The 15,613-nt window shown below is 41.8% G+C and overlaps 3 protein-coding genes across 11 annotated transcripts in view; 2 read left to right on the forward strand and 1 right to left on the reverse strand.

The window, feature by feature from the left end:
* Positions 1 to 11,491, forward strand: part of RAD52 (RAD52 homolog, DNA repair protein) — a 39,205-nt gene extending 27,714 nt beyond the window's left edge. For both annotated transcript variants that reach the window (XM_006771293.2, XM_006771296.2), the window contains 5 exons: positions 8,279 to 8,475; positions 8,643 to 8,788; positions 9,851 to 9,934; positions 10,808 to 11,014; positions 11,403 to 11,491. In XM_006771293.2, the coding sequence (XP_006771356.1) occupies positions 8,279 to 8,475; positions 8,643 to 8,788; positions 9,851 to 9,934; positions 10,808 to 11,014; positions 11,403 to 11,464 (696 nt within the window). In that variant the 3' untranslated portion in view covers positions 11,465 to 11,491. The remainder of the gene's footprint in view (positions 1 to 8,278; positions 8,476 to 8,642; positions 8,789 to 9,850; positions 9,935 to 10,807; positions 11,015 to 11,402) is intronic.
* Positions 11,492 to 11,518: 27 nt separating this feature from the next.
* On the forward strand, positions 11,519 to 12,277 carry LOC107184314. The gene has a single exon (XM_015568841.1). The coding sequence runs from the start codon at positions 11,555 to 11,557 to the stop codon at positions 11,879 to 11,881; it is 327 nt and encodes a 108-aa protein (XP_015424327.1). The 5' UTR covers positions 11,519 to 11,554; the 3' UTR covers positions 11,882 to 12,277.
* Positions 12,278 to 13,472: 1,195 nt separating this feature from the next.
* Positions 13,473 to 15,613, reverse strand: part of WNK1 (WNK lysine deficient protein kinase 1) — a 144,641-nt gene continuing 142,500 nt past the window's right edge. For all 8 annotated transcript variants that reach the window (XM_006771303.2, XM_006771301.2, XM_006771299.2 and 5 more), the window contains one exon: positions 13,473 to 15,613. This exon is cut by the window's right edge and continues 820 nt beyond it. The gene's annotated coding sequence lies outside the window, so the exon portion shown is untranslated.

A 15,613-nucleotide genomic window follows, 5' to 3' on the forward strand; every position in this document is an offset into this window, starting at 1 on the left:
AGCCTGCTGTTCCATAGTCCATCTGGTCGTTTTGGTCATGAGGGCCCCTGGCTTTTTATTTATTTATTTATTTTTATTTTTAATTTAATTTAATTTTATTTTATATTTTTTATTATTTTTTCCTTTTTTTTAAATTAAATCTTTATTGTTCAGATTATTACATTTGTTCCTCTTTTTTTCCCCCCATAACTCCCCTCCCCCCAGTTCCCGCCCCACCCTCCGCCCTCACTCCCCACCCACTGTCCTCATCCATAGGTGCACGTTTTTTGTCCAGTCTCTTCCCGCATCTCCCACACCCCTTGCCCCCGCCCCCCCCAGAATAGTCAGTCCATTTCCTTTCTATGTCCCTGATTCTATTATGATCACCAGATTATTTGTTCACTTGATTCTTAGATTCACTTGTTGATAGATGCGTATTTGTTGTTCATAATTTGTATCTTTACCTTTCTCTTCTTCTTCCTCTTCTTAAAGGATACCTTTCAGCATTTCATATAACACTGGTTTGGTGGGGATGAACTCCTTTAGCTTTTCCTTATCTGTGAAGCGCTTTGTCTGACCTTCAATTCTGAATGATAGCTTTGCTGGATAAAGTAATCTTGGTTGTAGGTTCTTGGCATTCATCATTTTGAATATTTCTTGCCACTCCCTTCTGGCCTGCAAAGTTTCTGTTGAGAAATCAGCTGACAGTCGTATGGGTACTCCCTTGTAGGGAACTGAGTTTCTTTCTCTTGCTGCTTTTAGGATTTTCTCTTTGTCTTTTGCTTTTGGCATTTTAATTATGATGTGTCTTGGTGTGGTCCTCTTTGGATTCCTTTTGTTTGGGGTTCTCTGCGCTTCCTGGACCTGTAAGCCTATTTCTTTCACCAGGTGGGGGAAGTTTTCTGTCATTATTTCTTCAAATAGGTTTTCAATATCTTGCTCTCTCTCATCTTCTGGCACCCCTATAATTCTGATGTTGGTACGCTTGAAGCTGTCCCAGAGGCTCCTTACACAATCTTCATATTTTCGGATTCTTTTTTCATTTGGCTTTTCTGGTTGGGTGTTTTTTGCTTCTTCGCATTTCAAATCTTTGCCTTGATTCTTACGCTCCTCTGGTCTGCTGTTGGGTGTCTGTACAATATTCTTTATTTCAGTCAGTGTATGCTTAATTTCTAGTTGGTTCTTTATCACAATATCGAGGGTCTCATTAGATTTCTTGAGGATCTCACTACATTTATTGGCGGTCTCACCAGTCTTTTCGAGGGCCTTACTAAGTTTATCGGCAGCTTCTAGACAGTTCTTGAGAGACCTTAAAAGAGTGGTTCTGAACTCAATATCCTCCATTGACAGTTTTGTCCTGTTTCTTTGTCTCCGCATTTTTTATGCTTTCTTGGTGCACCCCCTAGTGGTCTTTGTGCGCAGTCTTGTAGTTAAGCCTTGATTGTTGTCGGGGGGGATTTGACCTCCAGGCTAACTGGCTATGAGAGTCAGCTGTGTCTGCAGTGGGAGAGCTTCTATGCTGGATCTCTAGGGTGGTGTTAATCTAGCGTTTGCCTGCGGCTATCCGGCAACTGATTCTGGGCAGGGCTTGGGCGGGTCGGGTCCCAGGGGATCTACAGGGTAGGTGGAGGTAGCAGTTATGGCTGCTCTCAGTTCCGTCCCTAGGGGCTTTGCCTCACCGAGTCCCAGCAACCGCTGCAAACCTCGGAGAGAAAGCTGCCTTCCAGTTCCGACCGAAGCCAGACAGTCCCGTTTCTCGCGTTTGAGTCTGGGTCCCTAGGGACTCGCCCGGCTCTGGAGCTCAGAGTCAGAAGCTCCCTCCCGATTGAAAACCACAGCCACGCCCTCTGCGCCGCCCGCCCGCTCCGCGCGCCCTCCGCACCTGAGAATTTCACTTCAGCACTGCGCCTCCTCTGCGTCTGGGTATGATATTCTCTTTCCGCCTAGTTGTAGAATTTCCACTCAGCCAGCCTTCCTGTGGCTCTGGATGATGTCCGTCCCGTCTTTTAGGTGTAATTTGAATTGGTTGTTCGAGGCAGCAATCTCCGGCGTTAACCTATGCCGCCATCTTGGTTTCTCCTCCCCCTGGCTTTTTATATATTAGGATTTTTTGAGGAACTTCCATACTCTTTTTCTATTAGCTGAACCAATTTACTTTCCCACTAATGGTGTATAAGAACAAGGGTTCCCCTTTCTCCACATCCTTATGAACAGTTGTTATCTCTTGTCTTTTTGATAATAGCCATTTAAAAAAATTTTGTTTTTAAAACATTTTTTAATTGGTTTCAGAGAAAGGAAGGGAGAGAGAGAGATAGAAACATCAATGATGAGAAAGAATCATTGATCGGCTGCCTCCTGCATACCCCCTACTGGGGATCAAGCCCACAATCCAGGCATGTGCCCTGACAGGGAATCGAACCATCACCTCCTGATTCATAGGTAGATGCACAACCACTGAGCCACACTGGTTGGGCTTGATAATACCATTTTTAACTGTGAGGTGATGATATCTCATTGTGGTTTTGTATTTTCCTGATGATTAGTCATGTTGAGCACCTTCTTATGTACCTATTGGCCACCTGTTTGTCTTCTTTGGAAGAATATCTACTCATATCTTCTGTCATTTTTTTCATCATATTGTTTGTTCTTTTGCTTTGCATTATATGAGTTCTTTATGATTTTTTGGATATTAACCCCTTGCCAGGTATATCATTTGCAAACATTTTCTCCCATTTGGTAGGTTGTGTTTTCATTTTGTTGATGATTTCCTTTGCTGTGCAGAAGCTTTTTAGTTTTATATAGTTCTACTTGTTTATTTTTTCTCTTTTTGTAAATTACCTTTTGTTGTCAAATTTAAATAATCATTACCAAACTAATGGTAAACAGTTTATTGCCTATTTTTTTTCTAGGAATGTTATGGTTTCAGGTCTTATATTCAAGTCTGTATTTTATTTTGAGTTAATTTTTGTGTGTGTTGTTACTAGTCTAGTTTTATTCTGTTACATGTTGCTGTCCAGTTTTCCTAACACCATAAATAATTTCTCTGCCCCATTCTTTCTCTTCTTCTGAGACTCTTTTAATATAGTGTGTGATAGTGTCCTATCAGTCCCTTATCTCTCCTCACTTCTCTTAATTTCTTTCTTCTTTTTGCTTCTCTGCTTAGATTATTTAAAATGACCTGTCTTCAGATTGGGATTAGGGTAATGCTGGCTTCATAGAAAGAGCTTGAAGTGTGCCTTCCTCTTGTTTTTTTTGAAATCGTCTGAGGAGGATAGGTTTTAGTTCTTCTTTGAATGTTTGGTAATACTCCTCTTTGAAACTGTCAGAATCAAGGCTTTTGTTTGCTGGAAATTTTTTTGATCACTGCTTCAATTTCATCTGTAGTTATCAGCCTATTTAGGTTTTTTGATTCTTGCTGATTGAGTTTTGGAAGATTGTATTTTTCTAGGAATATGTCCATTTCTTGTCTAGTTTGTTGGAGTAGAGTTGTTTGTAGTATTTTTTATTTTACAATCCATAGTATTTTCTGTGGGGTCAGTTGTTACTTTAGCTATTGCATTTCTGATTTTGTTTATTTGGGTCCTCTGTGTTTCTTGGTGAGCCTGGCGAGAGGTTTGTCAATCTTGTTTATCTTTTCAAAGAACCAGTTCTTGGTTTCATTGATATTTTGCTGTTTTTTGTTTGTTTGTTTGTTTGTTTGTTGTTTTTGTCTCTATGTCATTTATTTCCACTCTGATCTTTATTATTTCTTTCTGCTCACTCTAGGCCAGCGGTTCTCCTGAGCTTTTTTTGTTGCTCTTTTTCTAATTCTTGAAATTGTAGGATTAGATAATTTATTACCATTTTTTCTTGTTTTTTTTGAGGTAGGCCTGTAAAGCTATGAACTTCCCTCTCAGGACTGCTTTCACTGTGCCCCATAGATTTTGCATTGGTGTGTTTTCACTGTCATTTGTTTCCAGGATGCTTTTTATTTTCTTTTGATCTCTTTGGTAACCCAATCATTGTCTAACAGCATGCAGTTTAGCCTCCAAGTGTTTGATTTTTTTTTTTTTACTGTTTTTGTAGTTGATTTCTAATTTTATGCCATTGTGATCTGAGAAGATGCTTGATATGATTTCTATCTTCTTGAATTTGAAGAGACTTAGCCTATGTCCTAATTTGTGGTCTATTTTTAAAAATGTCCCATGTGCACTTGAGAAGAATGTATATTCCATTGCTTTCAGGTGAAATGTTCTAAAGATGTTAATTAGTTCCATCTGCTTTAGTGAGTCATTTAGGATTGCTGTTTCTTTGTTGATTTTTTTCAAGACTATTTATCCAGTGATGTCAATGGGATATTATAGTCCCCTACTATGACTGTATTGCTGTCGGTCTCTCCCTTGATGTCTTCTAGAAGTGTTTTTATGTATTTGGGTGCTCATGTATAGGGTGCATATATGTTTACCAGAGTTATATCCTCTTGTTGTATTGATCCCTTTAGTTTTATGAAGTGGCCTTATCTCTTGTTATGCCCTTCACTTTGAGGTCTATTTTGTCATATATAAATATTGCTACCGAAGCTTTTTTTTTCATTTTTATTTGCCTGAAAATTTTTTTCCCATCCTTTATTTTCAGTTTGTGTGTCTTTCGTTCTGAGGTGGGTTTCTTGTAGACAGTATATATATGGATCATGCTTTCTTATCCATTCAGCCACCCTATGTCTTTTGATTGGAGCTTTTAATCCATTTATGTTTAAAATTATTATTGACTAGATGCCTGGTGCATGAAATTCGTGCACGGGGGAGGAGAGGCTCCCCAGCCTGGCCTGTGCCCTCTCACAGTGCGGGAGCCCAAAGAGGTAGGCCCCGCCCACCCATCCAGAGCTCCTTCATGGACTGCCCCAAAGAGGTAGGCCAGAGCTGCGGGACCCACCTCTGTACAGCATGGAGCTGTGGGACCCCCAGCCTCACTGCGTGGAGCCATGGGACCCATCTCCGCACTGTGCATGCAGTGTCAAGCTCTCACCCACACGTGCACGCTGGTGCACACGCAACCTCCTGGTGATGGCTTGTTAGTTTGAGGGCATCATGGTGTGTGGATGTCTCAACCACATAGGCTTTCATTAATAGGATAGGTTTATTGCCATTTTTATTCTTTATGCCCGTGTTCCTTCTTCCTTTTCTATTTCTTCTTTTTACAAAAGTCCCTTTAACATTTCTTGCGTTGCTGGCTTGGTGATAAACTCCTTCAGCCTTTTTTGTCTACGAAGCTCCTGATTTCACCTTCAAGTTTGATTGATAGCCTTGCTGGATAGAGTATTCTTGGATTCAGTCCCTTGCTTTGCATCACTTTGTATACTCATTTATTCCTTCCTGGCCTGATGTGTTTCTGATGAGAAATCATTTGATAGTCTAATGGGAGATCCCTTATAGGTAACTTTCTGTCTCTCTCTTACAGCCCTTAAGATTCTTTCTTTGTCATTAATGTTTGCTATTGTAATTACATGTCTTGGTGTGGGCCTTTTTGGGTTCATCTTGTTTGGGACTCTGCTTGTGTTAATTTTTTTCCCCCAAGTCAGTGGAGTTCTCTGTCATTATTTCTTTAGGTTCCAATCAGTTTAGGAATCTTATGACCCTGTCTCTGAATTCTTTCTCTGACATATTGCTTGCCTCCATTTCATTTAGTTCAGTGGCTCTCAACCTTCCTAATGCCACTACCCTTTAATACAGTTCCTCATGTTTTGGTGACCCCCAACCATAAAATTATTTTTGTTGCTACTTCATAACTGTAATTTTGCTACTGTTATGAATCATAATGTAACTATCGGATATGCAGGATGTATTTTCATTGTTAAAAATTGAACATAATTAAAGCGTAGTGATTAATCACAAAAACAATATGTAATTATATACGTATTTTCCAATGGTCATAGGTGACCCCTGTAAAAGGGTCGTTCGACCTCCCAAAGGGGTCGCAACCCACAGGTTGAGAACCTCTGATTTAGTTCCTTTTCTGACAATTTCTCTTTTTCTTTCCTTGGGGCATTGTTTCTTTGTTTCCCCATTTTTGCTGTCTGTTCTGGTCCTGGGCACCCTGCTTGGGGTTTGAGAGATTGAAGACTCTATCAAACCAATGGTCTGGAAATTGTCAGCCCAGAGGCTGGGTCTGCCTTGAGTCACACCCCTTTATTTTCTGTGCTCTGAGTTGCATCCCTTTCTCTCATGGATCTGGTCCCTCAGTTATCCACTTCAGATGCTTGGGGTGGCGGGAGCGCGTGCACAGTTCCTCTGGTGTGCAACTACCTGTAAGGATCCAGCGCTCTCTCACATGCAATTCACTTTGCAGCCCTGGCACTCGTGGCAGGGTGGCACCCTAGATATCTCTGTCAGCGCACTTGCTGCACAGTCCTGTGGCCCCTGGCTGGGCACACTGGATTGCTCTGGTTTTCTCCAGCAGTGCTCTCCTGTGGCTCAGAGTGGGGCATGTGCTGGGTTACTTTGGGTCACACATTCCTCACTTTCCTGTGGCCCAGAGTGAGGCATGCACTGGGGTGCTCTAGTTAGCCCCTCCCCAGTGTGTAGTGTGGGTGGTTTGCTCTGGGTCATACAGTCCTCACTTTCCTGTGGCCTGGAGTGAGGCATGTGCTGGGTTGCTCCAGGTAGCTCCAGCAGGACTGTCCCGGTGGCCGGGGTAGAGTGGGCACAGGTTGCTTTGAGTTGCACAGTCAGAGCTCTCCTGTGGCCCTGAGTGAGGAGCATGGTTGGTTGTTCTGGGTCGCACTGTTCTCGCTTTCCTGTGGCCTGGAGTGAGGTGTGTACTGTGTTGCTCTGGGTAGCCCCAGGGTGTAGTAGGCGCCGGTTGCTTTGGGTTTCACAGTCAGAGCTCTCCTGTGGCCCGGAGTGGGGAACACACTGGGTTCCTCGGGGTCGCCCTGGCAGCAGGTCCTGGGGCTTGGAGTGGAGTGGGCACTGGATGGCTCTAGATCAGACTGGCAGCATGGTTCTGGGGCCCAGCGTAGGGGTGGGGTCCAGGGTTCTCCCTGGCTTGTACTCACTGCAGGGTCTTGGAGCCAGATCCTGGGATACAGGGTCTCAGTGGGCTGGTGAGGAGGCCTGGTGCCGGAGGTCACTCTGGTGAGTGCTCACTGCAGAGTTCTGGGAGCCTGCCAGGAGGCACTGCGCCACTCACTGCTGGGGTATGTGAGTGGTTCCACTTGGATTATGGCTGGCAATTTGCATTCTCTAGGTGTTCTCTGCCCTTCCTTGTTGAAAATGGTCTCCTCAACTGTGTCTAATTTGTTAACTCCGGGTGGATGTTTTCTGATTTAGTTTCTTTTCTGGCTTGGCTGCAGGAGGAGGTGTGTGACACTTCTGCCTATTCAGCTGCCATTTTTCTTGTCTATCTGGTTTTAACTATTCTATGTGCCATGTAAATTGAGTCATATGTACTTGTCCTTTTGTGACTGGCTATTTTACTTAGCATAATGTCTTCAACCCATGTTGTAGCATAAGGTCATTTCTTTTTAACCTACTCATTTACTTTCTCATGTAGATAAGAAATTTCAGTGTAATTTTCATTTTCAGGTTATCTTTATCAACTCAATCCCTCATTTTCAATGATTGTTTCAGTATCCACATTATGAATTGGGAGAGAAGTTCTTCGAAAGTGAACGGTCTGAGTTTCTGTCATGCTCATGTCTAGGAAGTAAAACAGTTTGCCCTGTGCTATGAAATACACAGTTTGTTTCTCTCATTTGGTCAGATTTAGAAACCCCGACTGGGTGATTCCCTAGTTTTGGTTTTTTAAGCTTTTTCTTTCTGTTATTTGAAAGACACGTAATGGTGCCATGACATACCCAAGGCTTTTTCCGGGATGAATATTGTGTTTGCAGGGGGTAGTTCTGGCAGAAAGGGCAGAGAAGGTATAGGCTTCCACAAAGACTGTGTGATCTTTTCCATTTAAAAAAAAAAGGGAGAGATAAAATGTAGACAGCACCAGACAGATTCAGTTGCCAAGGAAAGATTCAAATTAGATTTTACAGACCATTTGCCCTAAATCAAACGTAAAATAAGATTCCTTTTTATCAAAATCATTAATACTGACCAGTATAAAGTAGAAATGAAATTGTGTACTCCTCATGTAATTAAAAATATTACTTGAAGTGTTAGATCTTTTGTGTGAGTTTCTCAGGACCTAGAAGTCATGATGGATAGAGGATTGTCATGCTGCTTTCTAGGAATCTAGGTCTTTAAGGCAGGGAAAGAAAGGAAGGGGAAGAGCAGTTGGAGGAAGCTATCCATCCTTTTTCTTCCTTCATTAGTTGCCTCTAGAAGTGGATTTAACTAAAGCAAAGAGACAAGATTTTGAACCATTTGTGGAACAAGCGAGATACAGCAGCTGCCGACAGAACATGGCTCTGGGGCCCACAAAACCACAGGAGGCAACCTCTCCTTGCAGACCAAGCCACTCAGATGATCCCCACATCATGATGCAGGGGGATAAGGACAGCAGATCCAGGTACAGGACCTAAGTTCCTACCTTTCTCTTCTGCCTTCTCATGCAGACTAAGTTATCTCCATTTCTACCTTCAGAGCCAGCAAGTTGGTTTGTTTGCCCCTCAGAACTGTATATTGTTTGTTCAGGTAACTCAGGAACTCACTCCCACCTTGTTGCTCCCTATGCAGAAGCCTGGCGCCCTCTGCTGCGGAGAGTGATGCCACTTTGCAGCGGAAGCTCCGGCAAAAACAGCTGCAGCAGCAGTTCCGGGAGCAAATGGAGAAACAGCAGCGAGTTCAGCTATCTGCCCCATCCATTGAAAAGAAGAATCCAGGTTTGTGAGAAAGCTGGGAGCAGAGGCCCCAGGGAGGTGTCCTCAGTACCCCAGGGAAGGCTTGTGGTCTGAGGACTCTGATCCTCTGCCAGCACAGTATGGTTAGGTCCAAACCAGAGCTCCAGTTACACACAGGATAGATGAGACAAAAAAAATTAAGAGTGAAATCCTGTGTATTTTCCCCATTTCTAAAGACACTGATCTTTCGGAGGTGGGTGGGAGATGGGGAATGGGCCTTGACAAAATCCGGAACTAGACGTTTCTCGGTACAGAGGGTTTTTTGCTCGTTACTTTGACTGCCTCTGCATTACAAAGCCTTTCTGAGCTGACTTTGAATATAAGGAAGATTTGCATTTGAAGGTAATGGGGGCTTCTGGTAATTATGTATCTGTGACCTTGTTTATTTCAGAGTTCCGATTCAGTGGGAGTAGTATATAGAAGTTATTTTTGGAGTCTTTCCCAGACAGTAGAAACAGAAGGGCTAATCCCAGATCAATGGGATTTTTGCTTAGCTTCTCCCTAAGAATTATGAAGTTTATAGAGGACTTGCTTTCATTAATATTCCCCTCAGCACTGAGGCTGAAATTAATGTAGAGGGGAAAAACACATCAACTACGGTGCTTGGATGTTCTTAATAAGAATTATTCTAGATCTTTAGCTTCCAGACCATTGTAGAGTCCCTGAGGGCGAGGGGTGGAGGAGTGTCCTCCAGGCCTTTCTCCCACCCCTATTCAGAGTCATTGATTATATTGGTTTCTCTATATTGAATCTCTACTTAAGAATTTCTTGGAACAAAGTTATAGCTTTAAAAAGTAAAAACTAGGCCAGATGTCTTCTAATAACCCTTCTATTTATGTCCTTAAAGGAGAAATAAACTGTTTCTCCCTCCCCAGTTGGGTAGGGGAAAGGCTGTTTTGAACCTCATATAGATCTGCAGGGGTACTGGGACTCAGGGTGTTGAATTCTGCTATTGGCTGTGCTATGAACCAGTGTAACTCTAGGCTGCTTTGCACTTCTGAGGCTGCCCCCTCACAGTTGAGTTCTGTGGTCTCTCCTGTGTAGCAGAGCCACTGGTGCCACCTTTGAAACACAGCACTCCCAAAGCTGATGGTGCAGAACCAATCACCGAGAAAGACTTCCCTGCAGGTCAGTATATGCTAAAAGGATGCTAAGTATTAATCAGGAAATACCTACGAATTGCTTGTAAGTTACTGTACTGGATACCTTGGTTAGTTAGAAATGCATTTTAAAAAAGGCATAAAAGCCCTGGCCGGTTTGGCTTAGTGGTTGGAGCATCGGTCCTCTGACTGAAAGGTCGTGGTTTCACTTCCTGGTCAATGGCACATACCACAGTTGCAGGTTCCCCAGCTCTGGTAGAGGCACATATGGGAGTCAACCAATCAATGTACCTCTCTCACACAGATGTTTCTCTCTCTCTCTTTTCCACTCTCTCTGGAAATCAATGGGGAAAATATCCTCAGGTGATGATTTAAAAAAAAAAAGGTATAAAAATCCCTTCTGCTTTATAGCCCCATGAAGTTTTACGAGAAAGAGGACCCAGAGTGTATTGATAGTTCTGACGGTAGCACAGATTTAGCTCCCTTACTGTCTGTCCTAACAGAAGTTTCAATGCACTTTTAGGAGTTGGGGAGAGAGAATCTATAAACTGTCATTGGGCACTCATGATATGTGATTTCTTTTTCTTTTTTTTAAAATATATTTTATTGATTTCTTACAGAGAGGAAGGGAGAGAGATGGAGTCAGAAACATCGACAAGAAAGAAACATCGATCAGCTGCCTCCCGCACATCCTCCACTGGGGATGTGCCCGCAACCCAGGTACATGCCCTTGACCGGAATCGAACCTGGGACCTTTCAGTCCGCAGGCCGACGCTCTATCCACTGAGCCAAACCGGTTTCGGCAGATATGTGATTTCTTATGACCTGCTTTTCCAGTACTTTATGTGAGAACACTCCCCTCTTTGTTGGTACTACATTTTCCTGTGATCTGTCTTTGCAGACAGTTTTGAAATATGGGATATGGTTCCCGATGCAGGGGACGGTGCTGTCAAGCCCTTGTCTATACCAGAGTCACACCAGACTGCTGCCACACCAGTCCTGAAGAACCAGATGGTGACCCGGAGCAGGACCCCACAAAGCCTTTGCCACCAGAATCCACAAGCAAAATCGCACCTCCAAACTCCCAGCGTTAACCAATACATAATAGGTAGCAAAGTGTTTTAGGAACAGATATTGGAGAACCTGGGTTTAGTTCTATGAATTTTAAAGGTGGAATAGCATTCCATTTAAAAAAGTTGGGTAGAATCATGACAGAGGAATAGCAGAAAATAGAAGATAACTGGTTTGAGAGCCAGAACTTGTGCTTTGCAATCCTAGTGGGAAGCTTAGGCATGACTGCATTAGGAGCTTTTACTATGAAAAGTGGGCCCGTCATGATTACTTACAATCTGGTCTAGAGTTAACAGAGGGATGTCTTCATAACAATTTTCATTCTTAGGTTTTTAGTTTATTAGGATCATTAATTCAGAAATTACTAGCTGTGAGTTCATTTTAAAATCATGGCAGCTATATTTTAACAGCTTTCTCTTGCATAGGAAACTGTGATTCCTACAGGAAGAACCAGGAGTTGAAGAAAAGGAAATTGGATCCATCTTAACAGAGGCTCAGGTCACCTCACCAGACTCTCACAGAGGGACTTTAGAAAACTGCTTTTTGGCCATGAAAGTGTTCATTATATTCCTAGGGAATGAGCTTTATGTCCAAGGATTTACTTGGCTTCCTTCTGAACTTTTCCAGAGGATTTGACTACTGGAGCCTACTGCAGATAAAGCTGAGCAGCTGCAAAACAAGTACTAAAAAAAGCTTGTTGCGCCTCGGCGGCGGTCCCCGAGATCGGACTTCTCTCATTCGTGCACCTTGCTCGGCGTCCTCTGCAACCATGTCTGACAAACCCGATATGGCTGAGATTGAGAAATTCGCTAAGTCGAAATTGAAGAAGACAGAAACACAAGAGAAAAATTCACTCCCTTCAAAAGAAACGATTGAACAGGAGAAGCAAGCAGGCGAATCATAATGAGGCACACGCCGCCAATATGCACTGTACATTCCACAAGCATTGCCTTATTTTACTTCTTTTAGCTGTTTAACTTTGTAAGATGCAAAGAGGTGGGATCAGTTTAAGTGACTGTGCTGCCCCTTTTCACATCAGAACTACTGACGACGAAGGCCGCACCTGCCGCTCCCATCTGCCTGCCTGGCTGGTGGGGAAGGGGGACAACTTGCATTTTGGTGAAGGAACGAGCTGGGTGGGACGAAGGTGAAATCTAGAGTTAAAACCAAGCTGGTCCAAGGGGTCCTGCGGGCTGTAAAATGCAGTTTAATCAGAGTGCCATTTTTTTTTTTGTTCAAATGATTTTAATTATTGGAATGCACAATTTTTTAAATATGCAAATAAAAAGTTTTAAAACCTGAAAAAAAGAAAAGCTTGTTGCACATTGAGTAGGCTTTGGATAGATTAAATACCTTTTCTTGGGCTCTTGATGCTCATTATTTATTCCTAACTATTATATTAATAAATACAGAACTTTTAGGCATCACCAGTGGCTGAAAGTAACATAAGCCATACTGTGAAGCACCAGCTTTTAACAACGACCTACATTACTGGGTGTCTCTGCCTTTCACATTAGGGCACCAAGTTTCAATGTTGCCCACACAAGGGCTTGGAACAAAGTGTGGAGTGGTGTTTGACTCCTGTGCATCAGAGTCCAGGCTGATCTTCATCCATGTTAATCTCTCATTTAATTAGGGGGACAATGATGTAAAGCCAAAGAAAAGGAATTTCAAGAACACAAAATAAACCCATTATTTGGTAACAAAATAGAAAATGTAGGTTGCTGTATATAGTTCCCCATTCAAATGTGTGATAAACCCATCTTAACAATAAATTGTTTTCCCATCATGCTTTGTAGATGTTTCATAATTCTTTCTCTCAAATAATGAGTTTGCAAGTCTACTTTTTAAGGTGCATTTTTGGGCTGTACCTTTTAATCTAATCTTGAAGCAGTGGCTTTTATTTTTTTGAATAACATTCATTTGTGGGAAGCTGGGAACCTGAGGCAAGGAACTCTTAAAGAACAGAAGGCAGTAATCCATTTCTATTTCTTGGGAAGATGAAGAGGCAGTGGCTTACCCTAATTTCTTTTTTTTAAATCCTTACCTGAGGATAATTTTCCATTGATTTTTAACGAGAGTGGAAGAGAGAGGGAAAGAAGAGAAATATTGATGTGAGAGAAACACATCAACTGGTTGCCTCCTGCATGAGCCCTGACCAGGGCCCAGGCCAGAAAAAAAGCCTGCAACCGAGGTATGTGCCTTTGAGCGGAATCAAACCCAGGACCCTTCAGTCCACAGGCCAATACTCTATCCACTGAGCAAAACTGGCTAGAGCCAATTTCTCTTTTATCTCACCTATTGTGCAGTTCTGGTTATATAGCGATCTTTTGATTTTGATATTCTTATCATCTTCAGAATATCATCTTTGTCTGCAGCATAACCATAGTTCAGGTCAGAACTGCCACTAAAGTTAGGAATCCAGTTATAAATTATACACAAAACAGCTGATGAAATCATGAAAAATGAATTGGTTGGGAATGAAACCCCACAACTCATCAAAAGCAAGTTTGGTTTATTTGAATGGTTTCATTAAATAAGTCTACAAAGGTTACAAACTGAAGCACAAAGCGCAATCTTACAAGAAGCGCAACACCCAGAGTTAGTGCAAAATGTACAATTAACGGCTGTGGAGAAACCCAAGGTTTGAATTGTTTATTCATTTTTTTTTAAACAGTATACATTGTTAAATAATGTAAGGAAAACATTTATAATTCAGAAAGATTTTTTAATGTGGAAAAAGATACTCAAAGTGTACTATTAACACAAAAATAATTTAAACATTTCAGTAGCTAGTTCATCTTCTAGGCTTCAGTTATTTCATCCACAGGAAGGAAAAAAAAATCAACAGTAAATAAAACCAGTTCTTTCTTTTTTGTGAATGAAGAGATCCCAAAATTATTGAACCAAAATAACAAACAACGTGCTGCATTTGGCTTGTTTGTTTCTCTAGTAAAACGTATTGTTTCATTTGTCTCAGGTAGTCCATTTCTCGTTAATTTGGCCACCTTCTTTGTTCTATTCCTTACTCTTACCATCTCCCCAAGAATTATAAGCAGAGAATAAGTAAACAATTTTGAAGGAGGGCTTGGAACCTCTCCCCTTTTCATTTCTACCTTCCTAAAACCTTCAGCTCTCATTTGCATCATTGGGGCCTAGGCTAATGTAAAGAAACAGGGCCCATGAAGGGACAACCGGATAGGAGAGCCAAACAGGCTCTTCCTATTGTGGTGATTCCTGGGATGTGCCGTTGAGGTGGGTAAGAGGTTGGAAATATGTCAATTTCCCAACTCAAGAGTCAAGACAAGAAGCACCCAAAAAATTAAGAGTCCTAACTTTTTCCCCATCTTCAGAGATAATAGAGACCCCCAGTTAGCCAATTAGGAGAGTATTTCCTGAAAGCTCTGAAAAATAATAGAACTGCCCATTATAACTAGGCATAGCACTAAATAACACTGGTTGGTTGCAGTTATTACTTAAGGAGAATATTTGTTAAAATGAAATGTGAGAATATCAGTTGCAATTGCAGAAATAAAGGTGGCACAACAGATTATGATCCTGCAACCATTTGGACATAGGAGAAGAACAGGAAGAATCTGATTCTTTCCTATAATGCTTACTTCAGATGTGGTTCCACTTTCCACAAAAATACAATACCCCAAGCTGAGAAATGCCTGGTACATTTGCAACAAGAGTAAAGCAATCCAAACAGTTTTTTTAGAGCAATTTTCTCCATCTGTGACACTTTTCACTATCACGTTTTCCAACTTCAAAACTAACCCCCTCTCGCTTCCCATGTTCAGCCATTTCTTCTAGGTCTGTTCAAGCCCAGCTCAATGAGTAAGGCTCTGGCCAGGCATCACATTACTGCAAGCAAGTTTGTTCTCCCATACCTTAGTCTTTTTCTTTCACTTGTCCCACGCCTCCTTTAATCTTTTAAATTGCCCAATTTTATTATAGCACCCCTCCTCACTATTCCTGAAACAGAACTTTCTGCTTTCAAGCACTGATGTCAACTTAATTTCTCAACCTGCTCATCTCACACCTGCTCTAGACAAAATTGTTAAATGACTTAAGAACACTCTCAATTTCCCTTTGGCATAACCCACTGCTGGGGTCACCTGGGCCTTAGATTTCCTCCCACATGCCCTTTGCTGATCTGGGGTCTGATGAGAAGTTGATGCTAATGGCAAAAGCAATAGAAGTCCAAGGCACTAAAATATCCAGCAAGCAATACTGGGAGAACAGAAGTATTCAAGTAAGTAATTTATACAATTTTACATTCACATTTATTTATCTAATACAATGGAAATACAAAGGAAAACGTTAAAGTGTCTCAATAAGTAAAGGACAGAGCTAGCTTTTTTTTTTCAACCTTTTAAACCTTTCATATTTTCATCTTAAAACTACTGTTGTCCAACAACATTTATATATCACAGTGTTTCCACATCAAAACTGATGGCAAAGTTACATGTCCGCAGGGAACGTTTTTTTCCTAATTACTAATGCTGCAGTCAAAGCTGCTAATATCATCTGCTTAAAGCACTAATGACCTATCATAAGAAAGGGTTGAAACTTCAATCTTCTGGTGTTTTTCACTGGGTTCTAAAGAGAGAGAGAGAGAGAGAGAGAGAGA

Source organism: Myotis davidii, unplaced genomic scaffold (assembly GCF_000327345.1).
Source record: "Myotis davidii unplaced genomic scaffold, ASM32734v1 scaffold944, whole genome shotgun sequence".
NCBI lineage: Eukaryota > Metazoa > Chordata > Mammalia > Chiroptera > Vespertilionidae > Myotis > Myotis davidii.

Bases quoted from the DNA above. Each gene is read 5' to 3' on its own strand.
- LOC107184314 (XM_015568841.1), top strand. From the start codon at position 11,555: ATGAGCTTTATGTCCAAGGATTTACTTGGCTTCCTTCTGAACTTTTCC.